The sequence below is a fragment of the Malaclemys terrapin genome, chromosome 9, assembly GCF_027887155.1.
Source record: "Malaclemys terrapin pileata isolate rMalTer1 chromosome 9, rMalTer1.hap1, whole genome shotgun sequence".
Classification (NCBI taxonomy): domain Eukaryota; kingdom Metazoa; phylum Chordata; order Testudines; family Emydidae; genus Malaclemys; species Malaclemys terrapin.
Window position 1 is genome coordinate 99,816,302 of NC_071513.1, and position 23,868 is coordinate 99,840,169.

General features: G+C 43.2%; 1 protein-coding gene across 4 annotated transcripts in view; it reads right to left on the bottom strand.

Moving 5' to 3' along the window:
* Nucleotides 1-21,535, bottom strand: part of DIS3L2 (DIS3 like 3'-5' exoribonuclease 2) — a 262,106-nt gene extending 240,571 nt beyond the window's left edge. Inside the window, exons 1-3 of one of the 4 annotated variants that reach the window (XM_054040300.1) lie at nt 21,463-21,519; nt 19,169-19,249; nt 17,296-18,524 (exon numbers count right to left, since the gene is read on the bottom strand). In XM_054040300.1, coding sequence (XP_053896275.1) covers nt 17,296-17,986 — 691 coding nt within the window. In that variant the 5' untranslated portion in view covers nt 17,987-18,524; nt 19,169-19,249; nt 21,463-21,519. Of the gene's footprint in view, nt 1-17,295; nt 18,525-19,168; nt 19,250-21,462 lie in introns of all 4 variants that reach the window. The other 3 variants (XM_054040302.1, XM_054040301.1, XM_054040303.1) reach the window with 3 other exon arrangements.
* Between the last annotated feature and the right edge of the window lie 2,333 nt (nt 21,536-23,868).

Below are 23,868 nucleotides of genomic sequence, written 5' to 3' on the forward strand. Positions count from 1 at the left end.
AGGAAATTCAATCTACTTTTCTTAACGAAGAGATGGTCAAGAAGTGACTTGATCTCAGTCTATAAGAACATTCCTAGGGAAAAGATTTCTGATGGTAAAAAGGGTTCTGTAGACTAAACAGACAAGGGAATAACAAAATCCAGTGGCTGGAAGCTGAAGATAGACAAATTCATACTAGAAATAAGGCACTTTAACTAAAAAAGAGTCATTAATCATTGGAACAACTTACTGAGAGGAAGTGATGGATTGTCCACCACTTGAAGTCTTTTAAATCAAGATTGGACATCTCTTACAAAAATATATGCTCTAGCGCAACCAGAAGTTATAAGCTTGATGCAGAAATCATTGATGAAATTCTATGGATAATATTATGCAGAAGGTCAGACTAGATCACCATGATGGTTCTTTCTGGCCTTACAACCAATGAAAATATTAATCTTTTGTTATTTTGGTACAAACCTTACTTCAAAATAAAAGCATCTTATTTTGATTTACCAATTACACAAAACCAAAACAAGATACTTATTCCGTCCACACACAGGCTTGCACCAAACTAACAAACGGTGTTAAGTAAAACTGATGTAGCCACTTCTGTGCAAGTCTGGTTAGTATCTACCTTACAGCAGCAACTTCACATTTTCTTTCTGGACTGAAGATCCATTGAGACTAATTTATCAGTTGAGATGGGCCGTTTTAAATACCTGTGCACAAATGCAAGGAGCATGAGCAAAGACAGCCATTAACAGCACACACAACACTACTCAACAGTTTAGGTTTTAAAGACCATTGTATCCAATTAAAACTGTAAGAGCTATTCAGAGAGGCAAAATATAATGATCTAAATTGGAAGTTAGCCAAGCCACTAGGGTTAACACTCTTAGCTTATAAAAAGCACCATATGATTTTTAATTCATACGAAGTGATCAGGACCCTAAGTTTAAGAGTCATGGAAAAGATGGCATCTATATCCACCTAGTGCCCTTTAACACCTTGCTAGACTAACTCACTACCAACGCCGAAGGAAAGCCTAACCTACTAAATCACCAACAGCATGTGCGTATTCCTTGGAGAGCTGCTATCCAGGAATTAACACAATCCTGCTTCACTTGTCAGATCTGACCAGATCACAGCATAAGGTCATCTGACTGTAAGACCCCTCTTTCCTTTTCAAAGTCTATCAGCCAAAATCGCCGCCTGTCTCTGAACTTTCAGCTTTGTTCACATTGCAGTTATTTACATTTTTAACCCAATTCTCCTAGTGTGAGCAGAACCTTCTGAGATCATAACAACTGCATGGTTAGCAGGTAAAACTCCCAAGGAATTCACCCCTACCGTCTGCTATCTCAATATTAAGTTGTTCCTTTCAGATTTTTAAACAGTTTGATGTTGAAACACTTGAAAGGAACAATGTGCTCTATTGTTCAATTACTTTTCTAATAGAAGTCCTCCATTTATTACTTAGTGTTGTTGGTCCATGACTAGATAACCCCCTCTCTCCTGGCAAGTCTACACTTAAAATGCTACATCAGCACAGATGCACTGATGAAGCTGTGCCGCTGTAGTGCTTTAAGAAAAACGCTCCAAGCCGATGGTAGAGCACTCTCCTATCAGTGTACTTCATCCACCTCCCCAACAGGTGGTAGCTATGTCAGTGGGAGAAGCTCTCCTGCCGACATAGCACTGTCTACACAGGGGATTAGGTCAATATGACTATGTTGCTCAGGGATGTGGATTTTTCACACCCCTGAGCGACATAGTTATGCTGCTATAGATCCGTAGTATAGACCAGACCGGTCCATTTCCTCCACTCTTAGCAGGAGGGTTTTCATTGTTCCCAGTATTAGATCATAATCTAGCTCTACACAGGGATGCTTTCAAAACGCCTCCACTTTCCCACTTAATATAAGCATGAAATGAAATGGAAGCAGCACCAAAGAAGTGATAAAATGTAGAACTATTTATCAGCTAATGAGACTCTTTCAACACATGGTTACTAAATATCTGTCCATATTTCTACACTATTTCACTTTATTTCCAAAAGATTTGGATGGTTTAAACCTCTCTGCCTCTAATCCTTCTAAAAGACTCCCTGACCTTTAATTCTTGAAGTCAACCCAACTACGTGCTCAACAGAACATTGTGATAATACGTCCATAAGCTAGAGGGCACGTCAACTACCATGCAAAAGAGAATCTAATATTCAGAACCATTAATCAGGACTCAGCCAACCAAAGACAAATCAAACCCAATCTGGCACCATAAACCTGAGTATCCCTTAACCTCCCATTTAAGTTATGATTAAGTTGGCGCTAGGTATGGCGAGAAAGAGGTCTAACCAGCCTATATTCATTCTCAGCTGTAGTAGTGAGGTATGACCTGAGGAGATCAAGGTCCTACCAAAAGACAGATTAAGGTCCAGATCAAAACGGAGCCCTGCATGCTGGGGCCTGCCCTCCAGAGACACCATCTCACTACAGAAAGGGTGAGCAGAGACAATCTGCTCTGTTCTATGCAAGTGAGGGCTGGTCCTCTGGCTCCTGGCAAGACGACAATGAAGCCCTCAGGTGGACCTCAAATATTCTATTGTTTATTGTGGAGCCTATGATCACCCTTTCCAAACAAAAAACAAAAAAACCCTGCACACCCACCACAACTGAGCACCATTCTGCCAACTGCAGCCTAGTTGCACTTTTCTATAATCACAACACTAAGGCCAAGCTACACTAGACATTTTTTCTGGTATAGCAATGTCAGGGGTTGATAGTTTTAATATTTTTTTTCAGCTTTTCTGTTCTAGCATAAGCCCTTATGTAGACACAGTTATAGCTATATAAAAGTGCTTGTGCTGGTATAATTTATTTCCCTCACTGAACCAGTATAAACTACAATGGCTAACGCACTCTTTGACCAGTATAAGTTCTGTCTATACTAAGAAAATTTTGCAAGTCTAGCTATGCTGGTAACAAGTACAGACTTTTCTGTGCTCTGCTGTTTTCTGCCAGTAGCTATATCCGAGTGTTATGCTGAGGACATATTATTCCCTGCTGCTTTGCCCTCATTTAGCATAAAGCAATATTTCCTAATACTCAATTATACCACCTACCTGAGCTGTTCTTTGGAACATTCATCTATCCAAGAGACAATCAGCAACAACCCCCATTTCTCGGATTCCATTTCAAGTGAAAACTATGCCCGACTCCTGTGGTTTTTCCCACCAATTCTCCCAGGCTATGCTAATGTTTAAGGATCAGCCACATGCACCACACAGATTATGCTGGTCACATATAACATATGCCTACGGCTTTTTTTATATCGCACATGACGCAGTAGTATCCAAGTCCTTTCCAATTCCATTCGCTTAAACAAAGGCCTTGGCCACACTGGCAATTCACAGCGCTGCACTTGCTGCGCTCAGGGGTGTGAAAAAACACCCCCCCGAGTGCAGCGCTGTAAAGCACCAGTGTAATCAGCGCCTGCAGCGCTGCACGCTCGCTCGCAGCGCTGCAAGCTATTCCCCTCGGAGAGGTGGAGTACGTGCAGTGCTGCGAGAGAGCTCTCGCAGCGCTGGCGGCGCAACTACACTCACGCTTCGCAGCAGCGCTGTAAATCCGCGAGTGTAGCCAAGGCCTTAATGACAATTTAAAAGCCACCTTGATATTTTCTCATGCTCCCGGGAGACTAAGCTCTTTAATATTTTACCACTTGTAAAAAGGTGAGGTATATAAAGTTTGTTGCACAATTTTTAAATCTCTGTTTTACCAGTGGCTTCCAATATCAGACATATTACATAATAAAGTCACCAACTCTCAGTCTCACAGCACTTTAGTTACTACGATAGCATCCGGCATCGAGTCACTACATCAAGCTGTACAATGGGCAAGAACAGCAAACACCAATAAAGTGATCTCAAACGGGAGTTATGTCAGTACAAACATTGATTCTAGACAGGTCAAAAGTGACTTTAGCTATTTATGTTTTGCAAAATATTTTAAGGATTTAAGAGATTAAATATCTTGCTAAGGGTAATAGCCAAGTACTTTTTGTTTGTTTGTTTGTTTTTGTTTTTTAAAGAAAAGGAAAAAAAAAACACAGGCAGCTGTTGGTTAAGCTGTTGAGAGAGTAAAAGTTCTGTACCAGGAGAAAAAAATAATGATCGTGAGCCATGTCAAAAAGAATTCCCTTTAGTCAGTCACACAGTGACAGAGGCATTTTTAAAGTCACCTACCACATTCCCAATAAATTCAGCTCCATTCTAAAGTGCCTTAAAGACCGCTGTGCTTTAGCATTGCTTTCAGCACTGATTTAAGAGTACAGAACTCTTGGTAATGGTCTTGATAGAGAAATATACCAACAAACTTTACCATACCCTGAAGCAAGTGGATTAAATACAACAGCTCAATAATGCAGAACACAAGGTAACAGTGGGAGAAGAGGATTTCATATGAACACAGGAGTTCATTCCATGTATATCACTGGAAGGGAGAGACTTGAGAAGTGCATAAATTTAGTAAAATATGATTATGGTAAAGACAGACTTTCTGGAGGCAGAATCTAGTAGGTGAAATTGTAGCCATCCAAGTCATGATCTTCTAGGTGAGAGCCTGATTGAGAGAGATCTCAATTTATTTACCACTAGCACAAAGCCTCTGCACAAATTAAATGTAGGGAGGAACTCCCAAACTGGAATTTTCTGCAACACATTCCTTGCTGCACAAAGAGACTTGTGACCCAAGTAACTTCTTCCTATAATCCATTTAGGATTATATTATAGGGTTAAGGAGAAATTTGAACTGTTAAATTGTGAACCTTCCAAAAAGCTTGCAAGTATGAAAAAAGTGTACATGTAAGGTTATTCACAGGTTTTGAAATTATCCTAATGTAATTTAAAAGTAGGAGAAACTTTAATGGAAGGGAATGCAATTGGAGGGGAAACACAAAGGCTCTGTCATGTACATCAGCAAACCGGACAGTCTCTACGCAAAAGAATAAATGGACACAAAATCAGACATCAAGAATTGTAACATTCAAAAACCAGTAGGAGAGCACTTTAATCTCCCCGGACACTCAATAACAGACTTAAAAGTCGCCATTCTTCAACAACAAAAGACTTCAAAAACAGACTTTAATGAGAAACTGAAGATCTGGAATTAATTTGCAAATTTGACACCATCAAATTAGGCCTGAATAAAGACTAGGAGTGATTGGGTCACGACAAAAAATAATTTTCCCTCTGTTGATATTCACACCTTCTTGTCAACTGTTGGGAATGGGTCAAATCCACCCTAATTGAATTGGCCTTGTTAGCACTGACCCCCCATTTGGTAAGGCAACTCCCATCTTTTCACATGCTGTATATTTATACCTGCTTACTGTATTTTCCACTCCGTGCATCTGATGAAGTGGGTTATATCCCACAAAAGCTTATGCCCAAATAAATTTGTTAGTCTCTAAGGTGCCTCAAAGGCTCCTCGTTGTTTTTACTGATACAGACTAACACCCCTCTGAAACCTATGAAAAGGCATGTTGCATGACAATATTGTGGAGTTTTAGAGCGAAAAGAGGAAACCCTGCTAGAAGATAATTAAATTTAAGCTTAAATATGCTAACAGCCATTTGAAGAAGAAGAACAATGCAGATCTTCAGCTATGCATTGAATCAGCCCATACTTAAGCATTATGCAGAGGCCCTGAACTGAGTGGGGACTAAAATTTATCTGCCCAAACTAGTTCCCCTGACAGCCAATTTCCACTTATTGACCGACTGAGATGGGCTACTAGGACACAGCCACAGCACAAATGTGAACATTGTCTAAACCAATGAAAAGTTCACGTGAATAAGATGAGGAGATAATACTTAAACTCTAAGGCTCTGTCCATACAACTTTTAATCATAATATCGTAACTCATCAGCGGCATGGTCACCATCATTGGTTACAAGAGATGCAGTTCAGCTTGTATCTACATAGCAGCTTCCCTGCCCTCATCACCATGTTTGTACAATACTATCTACAAGCGCAGTTAGGCAACTGGGTAGCAGTGCATTCTGGGAAAAATCTGGAGCACTATCCCACTCTGCCGCAATAGGAAAGTGCTGGAAGAACATGCTTCCAATGCTTATGCATGCATGTGGGACAGTGCTCTAGTTTGTCCAGGAAAACCGGGCAAACAAGATGCACAAATATGGCTGGGGAGTCCCGTTCACATTGCTAAAAAGGGTTCTGAACCAGTTGGCTTCAGGAAAGCAGCCATGTACTTACTTAGATCTCTTGCAGGGCGAAACTCTGTTGCTGCCTTGGTTCCTAAATGAGTTTTAACCATGTGGTGTATGACCACAAGCCACACTTAGAGCAGACCATGCCACTATCACTGGTTACAAACTCACTAGCTGTAACATGGACAGGGCCTTTCCTCATTTTTTCAACATGCCAAGGAGATAGGAAGAATCACCACCTTATAGGTGGAACTAGCAAAAAGGAGGTAAATGACTTGCCCATGGCCACGCAGGAAGTCAGTAGCAGAGCTAGATCCTTGCTCCCAGATCCATGCTCAGTTCAGTACATCACATTCTGGGGAGCATACGTTGTCTATAAATAATCCATTTCTGCAAGTCAGACCTAGACTAGGACATGTGTTGAAATTTATTGTCCCATCTATCCCTAGAGTTGAGTGCAGAAGTACCAGTAAAAGCGATCTCCCTTTGCTCAGAGTGGCACTCTGAAAACTCAGGTGCCGAGCTATATTTTTCTCTACATATAGGATGTGATTTAGAAAATAAAGTTCATGTTGTAGGTCACCATCTTAAGTGACATCCCCAAAGCCTAACATATGCCGCGACATCCCACTCACTTATAAGGAGCACTGTTGCACATCCACGACTTGTGCAAGATTTAGGCTTGAGTAATTCATGAACAGTAAAAATGGCAATTCAAATCCTAAACTGGCTGGTGTTATCGAGTGACTGAGCATCTGAGAGCGCCAAAGATCCCATTCCAGATACTGAACTAAGGTTTGGTGACGAAACGCAGTTAGTAGCAATAGGCTAAAAGTTTATCAAAATAGTTACCATGCTCCAGCTGAGTGGAGTAGGACTCTCTGTGAACTTGCTCCACCCTGCCTCTGACCTCCTAACCACCTACTCCGCCTGCTGACTCCACTCCTTCAGGCTTGGACTCCTGACTAAAGATGTGGGTTACTGTTGCTTCTGCTACCCTATACTCCCCCTCTTTCCCTCTGACTCATCTTCTCAAGTTTCTTCTTCTCTTTAGCTTAAGGCAGATGCACTGTGAAAAAGCTTGTGCAAAACTTCATGAAGGATACTATTTAAAAAATAAAACACTGTGGAAGTTCGCTCTTTGGTTTCTCAGGTTCTCAGCAGTTTGAGGGAAGCAGGCAGAGGGAGTAGCAGACAGAGATAGGAGGCCCTGAAGAGGAGAGGATCGTTAAAAGTCGGAGACAGAACACACAGGAAGGTTAGAATGGCTTGAGAGATGAGAAAGGATTTCACGTTAGGCTTGTAACAGGCCAGGCCCCATGTATTCTACGGCTGCTGAATTAAACCACTTGGTGCAGAATTGTGCTCCGGAATCTACCCTTTCAATTAAAATATATATATATATATATATATATATGTATGTTTCTAGTCCTTAGGGTTATGGGGGGGGGGGAGGAGAGGGGAGGATTCCTCACAAATGTGAACTGAATGTAGTGTTGCCTGCCTGCATCTGCAGAGAGCCTGAAACAATAGCTCTGAGCAGCATGAACTGCCCAGTGCATCTCATAAGGACCCAGAGGTTCTCTGGCTGCATAATATGGCATTTGTCCAAGATGCCATGAAATGCAGCATTTCTGCCACATAATTCACTATTTTTCTACAACTAGGCACCCAACATTTTGTTTTCCATCCCACTGCCCGGACCTGCCTGTAACTGTTTCTGTCTCTGAAGAGCTCCCCAGAAGGAATTAACAAGATTACAGTGCATGCTCCCTGCACTGGTGTATGGAGCCAGGCAGCAGGGGATCAGGGGAACAAGAGCTGGAATCCAGCTTGCAGAAATGGTACAAGGGAGACAGATGTGTAGACTGGTGAGTTAGGCAGGCTGGAGAACAGCGTAGCAGTGAGAAGTTAAGCTGCTGAAGCCAGCTCTAAGTTTCCTCTCTTCCTTAGTACTCATGGGAAGAAGGAGGTTCTCATCTGGGTCACCTGGCCAACATTATGGGAGCCAAAATTTGGGAAATGGCGCTTGGGAGCCTAGAGAAAAAACACACACACACACACACTCAGAAATCATCACGGCTGAACAATGACCCAAGTTTACATAAATGAGTATTTTCAACGATGAGCCATAGCTGTGGGTATTTGTGTGGGAGCAGCGGGAGTGCCAACAAAGCTACTTCATGGCAACAGAATAAATTAATATTACTGTGGAATTTAGGGGCTGCTGCCACAGAATTTGGTCCCATTGTGCCACAGAGTACATGAGACTCTGGTAACAGAAACAGAAGAGAGTTATTCAATCACATACCACAATAACCCCTGCAAGAGCAGGATCTAATCTCCCCAAAAGAGCATGTCCTTCCTAGATATTAACACTGATACTACTGCAGATGTTAGCCAAAAACATTACGATTGCACAAGACTCAGGAATGCAACCTTCTCCTATCAAAAGAAGCATAGAAATTTATGTTTCATTTCTTAACCATTAGAAAGGAGCTTCCTATTTCTCATCTGTGCCTCAGACAGGGCTATAGTGTAAATCCACTTTCCCCCCTTTCCCATATCTTATTACAGAGATTAACGTCATCTGTAGAATAATAAATTGGATCTAGAGAAGAAGATTATTTGCACTTACAAGATTTCCACAGCAACTGATTATTCTCCATTCTGCTGAAAAGAATCCGCAGCCTCCACTAGGTTACATGCTCATATTTACTGTTGCCAGGTAGATAACAGGGAGATAACAGCATTTCTGAAGTGCTGAAATCCGCCACATAAGAACTAGTAGGCTTTTTAAACTCATCTTAAAGAAGTTCACCCTGACAGAAAAGCAGAGTTCATATGAATTTGTGGCTCTTTCTTTAGCAGCGCTCCCTATTGAGGGACACAAGCAATATGAAAGCTACAATAGTATATGGAAATAGAGGCAAAAAACTGAAATTTCCCACCTCACCAGGATGGGCATTACTTGACTGTCTGCCTCCATTACTCATCCAGGAAAGCTGTCTGCCTGAGGTGTTCCAAGCCTACTATCCATCCTGCACCTTCTAACTCCACAATAAATAGCCCCAAAATTGTGTTCCGTCTGGAAAACGTAGAGACATCATCCAAAAACTTCTACTGAACTAGCACCTTCATCTAGATCTACTGCCTCCTGAAAATAAAGGTGTTAAACAATACCAGTAAATTTCACAGGCTGGGAAAATAAATGTCAAAGGACATAGATAGACAATAGATCTGCTGGGGAACTCACACAAAGGGTTTGTCTGGACTAGGAAATCTTTTTCTGTTTAAACAGGATTGAGGAGTCAAGTGAGCTGACATGACACTGACTGTGGCTTGTCCGTGTCCACACTTGTCCATTACGGTTACCCAAGACTCAGGAATTCAACATCATGGTCAGCATTGTCCCAATTAGCTCAACTCCTCACAGTCACATTTAAACGCAATCAAATTTTTCAGTGAAGACAAGCGCCAGGAGGTTACTTGCCAAAGTATGGTTTGTTCTCCTTCACGACATCGCCTCTACAGAACCATGCTGTGAGATTCTGTTCCCAACCCTGCAACAATGGAATCCATTTTAAATCATTAGCTGTTAGAGAAAACGTGCAATCCACTATGTTTCAGCCTCCTAGCACCAAGGGCATACCAGCCTTCAACCATCCTTCAATCTCTCTCTCACTCGAAGCATCTTTTAAACCTCCAGGCTAGCATGGAAGAGGGAGGTAGAGTGTAGATCTGTAAAGGCATTGTGCAGCGTCAGATGATGATTCATTTTTTACTTGTGATTTGTGTCAAGCTCTATTTGGATGGAAATTAAAATTCATTTTAAAATACACAAAAACTTCATTTAATTTTTTTCTGTTAAATAAAACTACTTCAAATGTGCTTGGATATGTAAGAATTTTTTTTTATCAAAACATGTTTTGTGTTTAAAACTGATTGATTACACAAAGAATATATTATCTGAAGTTAATAAATCCAAAGTATTGTTTCTGTTCACCATGTCCTTCAGGACTTTACAACTGGTAGATCTCATCCTCCCACACTTAGTTTTTAATATCTAGATTAGAAGAGGAAAACAAGTTTCCTGCTTTTTTCAATGCCCAGTTGCGTTTCTTAACTCTGAAAAAACTAGTCACTGAACTAGACTAGTTGAATAAACTGAAATGAAGAAAATATTCTCTCTGCACCTATAGAAGAGGCTACTGCTGACAAAAACTTGGGTATCACCTCAACAAACTCTGGGTCCAGGTGCTTTGCCAGCAACAAACCACTAAACAGGTGGAAGTTTCTTTAAAGTGTGGCCGCAAACATGTACTGCTTCGTATTATATTTTGTATTTAATTTAAATGATTTTAACAGATAATAAATTTATGGCTTAACACAGGTTGACCATTTTAAATAGGTTTACTTCTAAAAAAATAAACCTGTATATAATTTACATTAAAATAGAAAGGAGTATCATCTCTGTGAAGTCTAGGGTAAAACTATAATTAGGCAAACCAAAAAAGAGTCTGAAGAGCAACTAGCAAAAGACAGCAAAAAATGTTTAAGTACTCCAGAAGCAGGAAGCCTGCCAATCAGTAGGGTCACTGGACTGTTGAGGTGCTAAAGGAGCACTCAAGGAAGACAATGCCATTGTGGAGAAGCTAAATGAATTCTTTGCATTGGTCTTCACTGAAGAGGATGTGAGGGGGATTCCCACCCATGAGCCATTCTTTTTAGATTACGCTTCTGACTGGTGTCGATAGAGGAGGTTTTGGAACAAACGGATACATTAAGCAGTACAAAGTCACCAGGAACAGATGGTATTCACCCAAAAGTTCTGAAGGAGCTCAAGTATGAAACTGCAGAACTACTAACTGTGGTATGTAACCCATCATTTAAATCAGCTTCTGTATCAGATGACTGGAGGATAGCAAATGTGATGCCTATTTTTTTTTAAAGGCCCCAGAGGCAATCCTGGCAATCCTAACTTCAGTACCAGGCAAATTGGCTGAAACCATAGAAAAGAACAGAATTATGTCTCAAAAGTCTATTATAATTCTTTGAGGGGATCAACAAACATGTGGACAAGGGTGATCCAGTGGATACAGTGTACTTGGACTTTCAGAAAGCTTCTGACAAGGTCTTTCACCAAAGATTCTTAAGCAAACTAAGCAGTCATGGGATAAGGGATAAGAGGGAGGGTCCTCTTATGGATCAGTAACTGGTTAAAAGACAGGAGGAAAAGAGTAGGAATAAAGTTTTCAGAATGGAGAGAGGTAAACAACGGGGGTTCCCCAGGGATCTGTATTGGGAGCAATGCTGCTCAACATATTCATAAATGTTCTGGACAAATGGGTAAATAATGAGGTGGCAAAGTTTGCAGATGATACAAAATTACTCAAGATAGTGATGTCCAAAGTTGACTGCGAAGAGTTACAAAGCAATCTCACAAAACTAGGTAACTGTGCAACAAAATGGCAGATGAAATTCATTGTTGATAAATGCAAAGTAATGCACAACTATACATACAAATTGACGGCAATTAGCTGTTACCACTCAAGGAAGAGATCTTATAGTTCTCTGAAAACATCCACTCAACGTGCAGCAGAAGTCAAACAAGCTAACAGAATGTTAGGAACCATTATGAAAGGGATAGATAAGACGACAGTAAATGTTAGAATGCCTCTATGTACACCTACAGTATGTCCACACCTTGAATACTGCGTGCAGCTCTGGTCACCTCATCTCAAAACAGATATATGAGAAATGGGAAAGGTACAGAGAAGGGCAACAAAAATGATTAAGGGTATGGAACAGCTTCCATACGAGGAGAGATTAAAAGACCAGGACTATTCATCTTGGAAAAGAGATGACTGGGGGGGAATATGATGGAGAACTATAAAATCATGAATGGTGTGGAGAAAGTGAATATGTGGAGAAAGTGTTATTTATTCCTTTACATAACACAAGAATCAGGGGTTATACAATTAAATGAATAGGTAGAGGGTTTAAAACAAACCAATGGAAGTACTTCTTCACACAACGCATAGTCAACTTGTAGAACTTGTTGGCAGAGCATGTTGTGAAGGCCAAAACTATAACTGGGTTCAAAAAATAATTAAATAAATTCATGGAGGATAGGGCCATCAACGGCTATTAGCCGAAATGGTCAGGGATGCAAACCTATGCTGTGGATGTCCTAAGCCTCTGACTGTGAAAAGCTGGGAGTGGACGACAGGGAATTAATCATTTGATGACTGCCCTGTTCCATTCATTCCCTTTGAAGCCTCTCACATTGGCCACTGTGAGAAGACAGGACACTGGGCTAGCCGGACCATTGGTCTGACCCAGTATGGCCATTCTTATGTTCTTACATTCTAAAAAAAATCCAATTTAAAATAAAAATCTGATCTTTTTAGTTTAAAAGTTCATGCTGACGTTTCATCTGGCCACTGTGAGAAGACAGGACACTGGGCTAGCCGGACCATTGGTCTGACCCAGTATGGCCATTCTTATGTTCTTACATTCTAAAAAAAATCCAATTTAAAATAAAAATCTGATCTTTTTAGTTTAAAAGTTCATGCTGACGTTTCATCTGGCCTCCCGCATGTTTACAGCTCCTTCAATTTTACGGTCAGCTGCAAATTTGATCCTGGCTGAGTTTGCGCTGAAGAAACGACCAACAAAAGAGGATATGAAACAGCCACGTAAGTTGGAGAACAACAGTTTGTATAAGCACCTCTGGAAAAACTAAAGCATCCTGAACTGAGTTAATATTTGTGAAGCAACATCACTGCTTTACCATATGCTTCATCATAGAAGTAGCTCCATGGACCACAGTTTCAGAAGCCCAGATTGAAACAGAGATCAAACCAGACATCTGGCCTCCCAAACTGATAGGCCCACTATCAAGAACATTAGGAAAAGATGACCTTTGAAGTGAGGGAAAGTTAATCAGATACCATGGTCTGGTAGCTGTGAATTCTGGTAAACAAAAAAGTCTGCATGTTGCATAATCTTCATTTCGCTTAAACAAGAGTTAAAATATACAGCCACTGCAGCACTGGAAAGGTGGTTTCCCATGATGTACACCTCTACCCCGATAGAACACGAATTTGGATATAACGTGGTAAAGCAGAGCTCCGGGGGGGCAGGGCTGCGCACTCCGGTGGATCAAAGCAAGTTCGATATAACGCGGTTTCACCTATAACGCGGTAAGATTTTTTGGCTCCCAAGGACAGCGTTCTATCGGGGTAGAGGTGTATAACTTTTTGCAAGAATCCATTTCCACGTCACTCAGGATTGGTTGGTGCACTGCCATGCCTGGAACCACCTAGGCACCCTTCTTGTGACATCAGCCTTCCACAAGATTACACCACAATCATTGGGAAGTTATTTGCTCAACAATAACCTCTTCCAGTTGGGGAAGTCACATATTATGTGAGAGGTTTACTAACGTTATGGCCTAAATTTTCTAACCTGGGTGCTTGCATTTAGGCTCCTAAATAAAGAACTGATTTTCGGTGGTTTCGCACAACTGCCCAGCTCCTACTGAAGTCCACCAGAGCTCACCATTTTTGAAAATCATACCTCTTCTGCTTAGGTGCCTAAACATGGATTTAAAAGACTAATTACCCAATGTTGAAAATTTGGCCAACACAGTGTTAATGGCTATACTTGCAATAAATCTGTTTCTTGCAACTACCATGAATAAAAAACTAAAGGGAAATCATCAAGTACTTAAACCCCTTGATGCTCCAGTGAGGAGTTTCTTTTAAACCACCTAAAGACTTAACAAGACTTACCGCAAATATCTATAGACTTCTTTAGTCTCCATGTAAAACGGGGTTTGGTTGGAGGGAAAGGGGGTTGGGGTGAGATTATATTCTCCTGCAGCCTCAGAATCCCAGATACACTAGTTCATAAAAAACAACAAAAGGAAAAGTGGCTGGCTCACTACAAAAGCAATTTTCCCTCTCTTGGTATTGACACTTCCTCATCAATTATTGGGAGTGGACAACATCCACCCTGATTGAATTGGCTCTGTCAACACTGGTTCTCCACTTGTGAGGTAACTCCCTTCTCTTCATGTGTCAGTATATTTATGCCTGCACCTGTAATTTTCACTCCATGCATCTGAAGAAGTGGTTTTTTTACCCATGAAAGCGTATGCCCAAATAAATCTGTTAGTCTTTAAGGTGCCACCGGACTCCTCGTTTTTGTCGATACAGACTAACACGGCTACCCCTCTGATACTTAACAAAAGGAAACTGAGGATTCACAGACCAATGTAGTTTCATTATGCAAGTGCAGTAATCTGTGACAAACTACATAACTTGAAAAGTAAATTTATTGACATGGAAAAAACAAAGTTTAAGGGCTTATCTAAGTAATACGTTAACCCACACTAGAGGGGTGTCAGGTTTAGCCTAGGGCACTCTAACGGGCCTGCATGGACCCTGTTGGTGCACATTATTGTAGTACTGTTTGAAACAGGAGGACATTAACACACACTAGGGAACTTCTAGTGCATACCAGCAGGATCCCCACAGGCCAGTTAGTGCACAGTATGCTAGCGTGCATTAGAATTTACACCCCTCCAGTGCAATCATAGAATATCAGTGTTGGAACAGACCTCTAGAGGTCATCTAGTCCAACCCCCTGCTCAAAGCAGGACCAGTCCCCAGACAGATTTTTATCCCAGTTCCCTAAATGGTCCCCTCAAGGATTGAACTCATAACCCTGGGTTTAGCAGGCCAATGCTCAAACCACTGAGCTATCCTTCTCCCCCTACATGGAATACACCATGTAGACAAGCCAAGATATTATTTTAAAAACTTCCCTTTTGTTGCTTTTTTGTTATGATAGTGCTCCTTTGCAAAGAGGAAAACAGTAAAAACTATGAGAACCATTTATTGTTGTACATTATGGGGCAGATTCCAGTATAAAATCTCAACAAAGCATGTTGCACCATGACTCAGTGACAAACTGGAAAACAAATCCTTTTGCTTATCTCAGCCCAAGAGACAATCCTGTTGCTCTAACAGAGCCTCAAGGAGGCTAGGTCTGTCTTTGGGTGTGATGGGGAATACTGGGGGCAGATGCCTGTTGAAACTTTGCTTATACAGGAAGGTATTTGACATAGCTCTCCCATCAGAACATGCTTAAACTTAGCTAGGTGGCAGAGACCTGTTCTAGAAAGAGGTTGTGTCTTTTTAGCATGGGCCTCGGGTCAGAGTGAAGTAGAAGTCAGGTAACTGTATAAACATTACGATGTGGGGGACTAGGGTGACCAGATGTCCCGATTTTATAGGGACAGTCCTGATATTTGGGGCTTTTTCTTATATTGGCTCCTATTACCCCCCACCCCCATCCCAATTTTTCACACTTGCTATCTGGTCAGCCAATGTGGAACAGAGGCGAATGTATTCAAGGAACTCTTCCCATTTCACTCAAAGACAGAGGTCCCTCAATGGCCTGTTTGCTTTGCAAGAGAGCAAGAATGGTTGTGATTAGGGTGCACATTTTTATAAGAAGTTGTTTTTATAAATCTTAGTTTTGAAGCCAAAAAGCAGTGTGTCTGGGAATGCCCCCCATAGAGAACATCTCATACTGAGGAATTATTAGGTATTTTTCAGCATGGCAGAACTGCTACCTTTGCTAGGGTGAAATGCTCTATACAACTAACAACACGACGCTCCTGAAGTAAATATCCAAGTTTTTTCAAAAGCTGCCAGTTCACTGAAAAGTAGAATACAATAGAAAATTGCACTGTTAGAATAGAAGTACTTGTGGTACCTTAGAGACTAACAAATTTATTTGAGCATAAGCTTTCATAGGCTACAGCCAACTTCATCAGATGCATAGAATGGAACATATAGTAAGAAGACATATATATATATACACACACATACAGAGAACATGAAAAAGTGGAAGTAGCCATACCAACTGTAAGAGGCTAATTAATTAAGATGTCAACTGTCTAAAATGGGCCATCTTGATTATCACTACAAAAGTTTTTTTTCTCCTGCTGATAATAGCTCATCTTAATTAATTAGCCTCTTAAGAGTTCGTATGGCTACTTCCACCTTTTCATGGTTTTTGTGTGTGTGTGTGTGTGTGACATATATATATATCCTTACTATATGCTCCATTCTATGCATCTGAAAAAGTGGGCTGTAGCCCACGAAAGCTTATGCTCAAATAAACGTGTTAGTCCCTAAGGTGCAACAAGAACTCCTGTTCTTTTTGCGGATGCAGACTAACACAGCTGATACTCTGAAACCTGTTAGAATAGACTGGTGCAATCAATACAAAAGTGTTTTCTGTAACTCATGCCAAAATATTTCATACAACCAATGGTACACTTAATTGTAAGTATTTGTTAGAGAACTGGACCTGTTAAGCACAGTTTGCACAATCATATGAATCATCTTTGCAAAACTCATGAAAGATAACCATCCCAGGCACCAGATCTGTGGGCCCAGCCTCTCAACTATGGGAATCAGTGTAAACAGATATTATGTACCCTGGTTCAGTGATGGGGTGTAGTTTGGCAAATGTTAAATATTTATTAGATTCTTACTCGGTGAGCTGTGATAAGCATTACTCCCACTTACCAGACTGTAAAGTTGATATCTCTTCCCTGTTTATTCCCGTAAACTTAATGTAGTGACATTTATCATCACCTGCAGTAGACTGCCCCTTAGCACAGGTGATCCAAATGTTTCACCATAAATACTATGCACTAGAAAAAAATCCAACCCATCTACACCAAGAGGTTAAACCAAAAATGCCTGACATTGAGCTAGTGATCAAGAGACTTTTGCTAAACCTAATACAGAGGCAGATTTTTTCCTGAGCTATTTTCACTACGCAAGATGCAGCCCCTGTACTACTGCTGGGCACAATCCTTCTCCCTTTGTTGTCAATGTCAAAACTACAAATAACTTCCAGGGAGCAAGACCGGCTCATTAATTGTAACTCATGTGACATTAACAAATATGTCATTTTCAATGCCCCTAAAATTTTACATTAATCAATGCACCATTCACGCAGCTTGTTAGCAGCTTAAACCAGTGAACAGCTCACCTTGAATTTGACCAGAAGACAAGTGACTGGTTTTCCTGGCATTTGCTGCAGGCAAATCCATACTAAACTGCTCATCAGTCAAGTATTCATCTGCTCTGTCCAGGTTGGCAGGACACTTGTTCCTTTTCTTATGTTTGTTCTTCCACACTTCCTCTTCGTCCTTTTCTTCAGACCCAGATTTCTGCAGAGAAGTGCCTTGTGTTACCCTCCCACCCAAGGCATCACTCACTTTTAACAAGTCAGTTGCAGGTCCATGCTGTTTTACAGAATAATCTTCCTCTACTTGAAGGTTTCCTTCTCGACCAATGCTGGGATCTCTTTCATGAGGCCGTCTGTTAGCAAAGACTTGGCTTTTCTCTTCATTCAGTTTCTCAAATCCTACAAGCGCAGGCTGTTCCAACTGAGATGTTTTGATTGGTGAATAGCTAAGTGCAGTCAAGCCATTTCTTGCCAGAGCATCTCTCATCATGCCTCTCTTCATAGAGGGTTCTACATCCGAATTGGAGTCGTTGAGGCTGCTCTCTTCTAGCTGTATCTTCTGTGCAATATGATTTAAATAAGATCGGAATCGACCGCTGTGGTGCTTTTGCACAAGCCTGGCATAAGCATTCTTCTGGGGCAGAGCAGGCTTGCTTAATCCATCTTTGGTAAGTTGGATAGAAGCACCTTTCACATATCCCAGCTGATCCATGTTCCAGTAAGATGCCCAGACTTTAACGTGTTGTAAATAAACACGGGGGGGAGTGGGGGGAAGGGTTATTGTCTCAAAACAAAGGATCAAAGAATTGATTTCACAGCAAAGATGTGAAAAAGTTTATTGAACGAGGATTTCTTGATCTTTAAAAAATTCCACGGTGATGAATAGTTCAGATTTTACTGTAGTATTACCATATCAGAAGCTACACTATATTAAAATTACTATCAGTAATCCAGGAGTGCTCAAACTATGGTCTGCAGACCATATCTGGCTATAATCCATCCAAAATAGAGGCTTGGGCCAAATGATTACATTCCAATTCTGAATGATCCCTTTAATCCTCTCTTCCTTGCCTTGGACAAATCTTGGCAAATTAGGGCAGCAACCGATGGACGTATTCGATGTATCAAATTAGATGTATCAGAAGTAAAATTTGATCATGTCCAAGTCAGTCTCTCCAAAAATAACTGCATCCTTACTGAATTGTTTAGATGTTTCAACAACAAGGACATATCTCTTGTCACTTTGTTTCCTGTAAGCAAAAAATAGTTTCTTATTTTCTACTGTGACTGACAACAGGTAGGTCTTTGAAGCCACACTACATGAGGACTTTGCTTCAGATTCTAAGACTGTCCACTCCAGTTTCTCTTTCCATATATAAATTACTTTCAGTACAGTAGGCATATAGTGAACTCACTAGTATAACTGAACATCTTGCAAAGGCTCATCAATTTTTGGTGTACAAGGTAGATAAACTTGTTGTTTTCACCGTGACTAATTTCTCTAGAAGGTATTACTACCTCCACTTTGAGGGCAGCAGGGTGAAGTGTATAAGGATCTAGTATCTTTCACTCTCATTTCAGCTAGTCTAGCTTCTGAGCAGCAGAAGTGAAATAGAGTCGAGTATGTTTCACCAAGCTATTACTCAACAAAGCTATAGGCAGAGACATGGTAAAATCATTAATTGGTATAATGCCCAAAGGCAAAGTTCAAAGCCGTAAATGATATAATGGAGCCCAACACTGGAACATCTCCACAGTGTTTGCTGCATTCTGCAGAGTCCCAGAAAAAGCTTTAAAAAAAGTTTTTTTTCTCTCGCTCCAAATTTCTCACAACTTGACATGGTATTTAACTGTTCCAAATCCAACTATAGCAGCCACAAACATGTGACCTCACCTGAACTATTCACTTGCTGAGGTGTGAATTTGACAGCCTAGCTGGGACCACTCAGATGTTAAAATTGGCAAATACTGGAGTCTAAAAAACAAACAAACAGATGAAGTCATGAACACTGTCTTTATTAATTTTTTTCCCACACCTCTTTCCACAGTATAGGGCTCTGCATATGTGATCCCCAGAGCAGGACTTTCTTGGCACAAAGCTTCAACTGGGGGGGAGAAAAAAAGGGGGTTCCCTCTCTCCCCTCCATACTGTAATTCTTCCTCTCAGTTGCCCATCCTCTCTTCCCCCCCGCCCGTAGTAGTTACAATGAGGATAGGCATGTTGGCTTTTTCTTCTTTCTGCAAGCTGCTAGCACATACAGTACTGCTTAGGCACAGGGTGCCCAACAGAGACTAAGGTTTGTGGAACTAGGTTTCTCCATAGTGTGCTTACTTATGCCCTTTCAGAGTAACAGTACACATTGCAACTTGGTTTAATTAAGAAATTGAGCAAGTATGTGAATAGTCTTCACAATGCAATACAAAGTGAAAATAAATTCCCGCATAAACTGGAAAAATTCCCTGTGCGGTTTTGCATCTCTTCCTAAAATTTTCCATTTACCCTGGCATAGGTAGGCTTTTCTATTTGACTGCAAGATTATTTTACCAGCAGAATTATAAAAACCCTCAAAAAGGTAGGTCTACACCAGAGGTTCTTAAACTGGGGATCAGGATGCCTCAGGGGGTCACGAGGTTATTACATGGGGGGGTCACAAGCTGTCAGCCTCCACCCTAAACCCCGCTTCACCTCCAGCATCTATAATAGTGCTAAATATTAAAAAAGGTGTTTTTAATTTATAAGGGCAGATCACACTCAGAGGCTTGCTGTTTGAAAGGGGTCACCAGCACAAAATTTTGAGAAGCACTGGTCTACACTGCAAGAATTAGTAGAAAATCTTACAAGTGCCTTAAGATATTACAATTCCTCATCGGTGCAGTTTTCTCCTGTCCTTGCCTATGAATAGCAGCAGAGACTCAGAACTCCCCAGCTTGAGATGCAGTTAGAGGTGGGCAAGAGGGGTCGAGCGCATCCCCAGTTCCAGCAGCCAGGAGGGAGAGGGAAAAAAAGAAACATTTTGCAGAAGGCAGGTGGGAAGATTCCTCCACTTCTCCCAGCAGCCAGGAATGGAAGTTCCAAACTTAATTCAAAATTAAAGTTGCATAGGTTATTTTAAAATAATGGGGGGTGTACCACTACTGGCCTCCAACATTATTGCACCAGGTTATGAATACAAGATTCTTACAATAGCATCAGTAAAGGGTTAAAAATGTGCATTGCATATTTTCAGCAATGCAACACACTAATTACAACAAAATACCGGGCATAAAGATTAAAGCTCTTTAACTTCATCTCTATACTTCATGACTGGGCTAAGTGGCTGTGGACCAATCCCTTAACTTCTATGTCTTTAAATTTAAATTAATGGAGATATCCCATCTCCTAGAACTGGAAGGGACCTTGAAAGGTCATCAAGTCCAGCCCCCTGCCTTCACTAGCAGGACCAAGTACTGATTTTGCCCCAGATCCCTAAGTGGCCCCCTCAAGGATTGAACTCACAACCCTGGGTTTAGCAGGCCAATGCTCAAACCACTGAGCTATCCCTCCCCCCTTGACAGTAAAGTAAGGATACTACCACCTTATGTGGGGCAGTATTGCATGGAAAGTGCTTGGAGATCCCAAATTGGAAGGCAATAGAAAAAAAAACTAATAATACTTTAAGTAACAGTGAGTTAAGGGGAACCCAGCAAGATAGTCTCTTGATGAAATTTCATCTCGGCAACAGGTAACTCATTGCAGTTGCTCATGCTAACAATGACAAAGGATATCCACCCATGAGCGCATGTTGGAGCAACACCGTCGCAGGCCAAGGAGGGGAACAATCCGAGCCTGTGAGAATCCCACGTTTGGGGACAGCAGGCGCGCACGGCACCGTGCCAGCCGGGGGGCCCAGCGCGTGACAGCTCCAAGCCAATAAAGGGGGCTGAAGAGCTCCGCCTTGGCCAGGGGTCCGGGTGGCGAGACACGTTTCCCGGCTACCAAAGGGTCTCAGCCCCGCTGGGGCAGCGGGGCTGGGGCTGGGGCGAGGAGACCAGACAGGGGCCGAGCCAGCGAGCGGGACCGTCCCAGCCCCAGCTCGGAGCTAGACGCCGGGGCCTGGAGCCCAGAGCGCCCCGCGCAACGCCAGCGGCGGGGGGGCCCCCACAGGGGCGGTGGCTGGGCCCTGGGGTCCCGCCGGCCCCGTCACTCACCGGCCGGGCCGCTCCCCCGGCGCGCCGCGCCGCTCCGTGCCGTTTAAATGTCCCAGCTGAGCTGAGCGCCTCCCTCTCTCCTTCCGGGGCAGAGGTCGCCTACGGGCCGCAGCAGGGACCAGAAAGCCTCGCGCGCGAAGCCTACCCCATCCTCTTGGGTGGGGGGAGGAGCCACTCGGCTCCCTGCAGCCCCTCCCACCCCCATGAGTGGGGTTCATGCTTATTATCCTCTACCTGTAGGAGTCGCCCAGGAGCTCATTGGGGCCCTCACCCCTCCCAAGTGTGGGGAAGGGATCCTTACCCCCCCACACACCCAAATCTGGGGGGTTTCACTGGGGGAGCCATAGTCACCCAGCTTGCAGAGGGGTTAGTGAGGTTCCCCCACCCTTCTCCGCACACCCAGCCCCATCTCCCCCCCTGCTTCCCCACACACTCCCGCCTCCCCACACCCAGCCCCATCACCCCACATTTCCCCTCCCCCTTCCACACACACTCCGCCCTCCCCACACCCAGCCCCACCGCCACATTTCCCATCCCCCCTTCCCCACACACTCCTGCCTCCCCACACCCAGCCCCATCACCCCACATTTCCCCTCTCCCCTTCCACACACACTCCGCCCTCCCCACACCCAGCCCCATCACCCCACACTTCCCCTCTCCCCTTCCCCACACACTCCTGCCTCCCCACACCCAGCCCCATCACCCCACATTTCCCCTCCCCCTTCCACACACACTCCGCCCTCCCCACACCCAGCCCCATTGCCCCACACTCCCCACCCTCTTCCACACACACTCCCCCCCCACACACCCAGCCCCATCACCCCACACTTCCCCTCCCCCCTTCCACACACACTCCGCCCTCCCCACACCCAGCCCCATCGCCCCACACTCCCCATCCTCTTCCCCACACACTCTGCCCTCCCCATGCCCAGCCCCACCGCCACACTTCCCCTCCCCCTTCCCCACACACTCCCCTCCTCCCCACACCCAGCCCCATCCCCCACACTTCCCCTCCCCCCTTCCACACACACTCCCCCCCCCCCTCCCCACGCCCAGCCCCATCTCCACACACTTCCCCCCATCTCCACACACATTCTCCTCAGGCTGCAGGCTCTTGACAGGGAATCTTTTCAGTGGAATTTCACTGGGCCACTTTCCTGCTCCAGCCCTAAACCGCAGCATGGGCATTCCCAGCCCGTGAGCTGCAGAGATCCAACAGTTGGTTTTCACTCTGCTTGGCCTTGCCGCTGTCTCTTGCTACCAGCTATCAGACACAAGAGAGAGTTATTCAGAAATCCCGCTAAGGGAAGCTCTCTTGGGCAAGGCCCATCTTTCGGTTCTGTGTTTGTACAACACCTAGCACAACAGGCTGCTGGTCTGTGAGCGAGGTGCCTTGGCACCACCACAACACAAATCACGAACAACAGCAAAACGCTGCTGCTTGGCAAAGAGTTCTACAGAACTCATCCATCTCTTCCACCACCTCCCCGGGGTGAGCCACCCCCTCAGCCTGTCCTCATTCCATTCTGAAGGATCAACGTCTCAATTATTTCAATAATCAAGAGACTAAGGGCAGGCCCAGTGGGCTGTGGCTAGTGCACTCCCTTGCCACATGAGAGGTACAGATTAGAAAGCCAGCCCTGATCCCTTACTCCCCAGCCTCCAAAGGACTCAGAATGCTGCAGAGGGTGCCAACCCCAGGGAGGTGGAAGCCTCACATCATGTTGCTCTGAAGCAAGTTAGGCAGCCAAGATAGGCTGATAGGCTCCAAAGGGCCCTCCAAGGAAGGTCGCCAGGGATGTAGGGATAAATAAGGGGCAGGCTTATCCTGAAGGTGTGAGGTTGGAGGGCTGGTTCTGGGAGATCAGGTTTAGGGAGCATGTTGGAGGCTTTCCTAGGGTAAAGGAGAGGCATTGGGTTAAGGATGTGCTGTGTCCTTGCTCTTACAACATGGACAACTGGGTTCCAAATAACCATGTTATGGTTCACAGTCATGCTGGAAGGGCATAATGAGTGGGGTCCAGCAGGAATCAGTTCTATTCAATATCTTCATCAATGATTTAGATATTGGCATACATTTACAAAGTTTGCAGACAATACCCAGTTGGGAGGGGTTGCAAGTGCTTTGGAGGATAGGATTATATAATTCAAAATGATCTGGACAAACTGGAGAACTGGTCTGAAGTAAATAGAATGAAATCCAATAAGGACAAATGCAAAGTACTCCACTTTGGAAGGAACAATCAGTTGCACACGTACAAAATGGGAAATGACTGCCTAGGTAGGAGTACTGCAGAAAGGAATCTGGGCTTCATAGTGGACCACAAGCTAAATATGAGTCAACAGTGTAACACTGTTGCAAAAATAGCGAACATCATTCTGGGATGTATTAACAGGAGTGTTGTA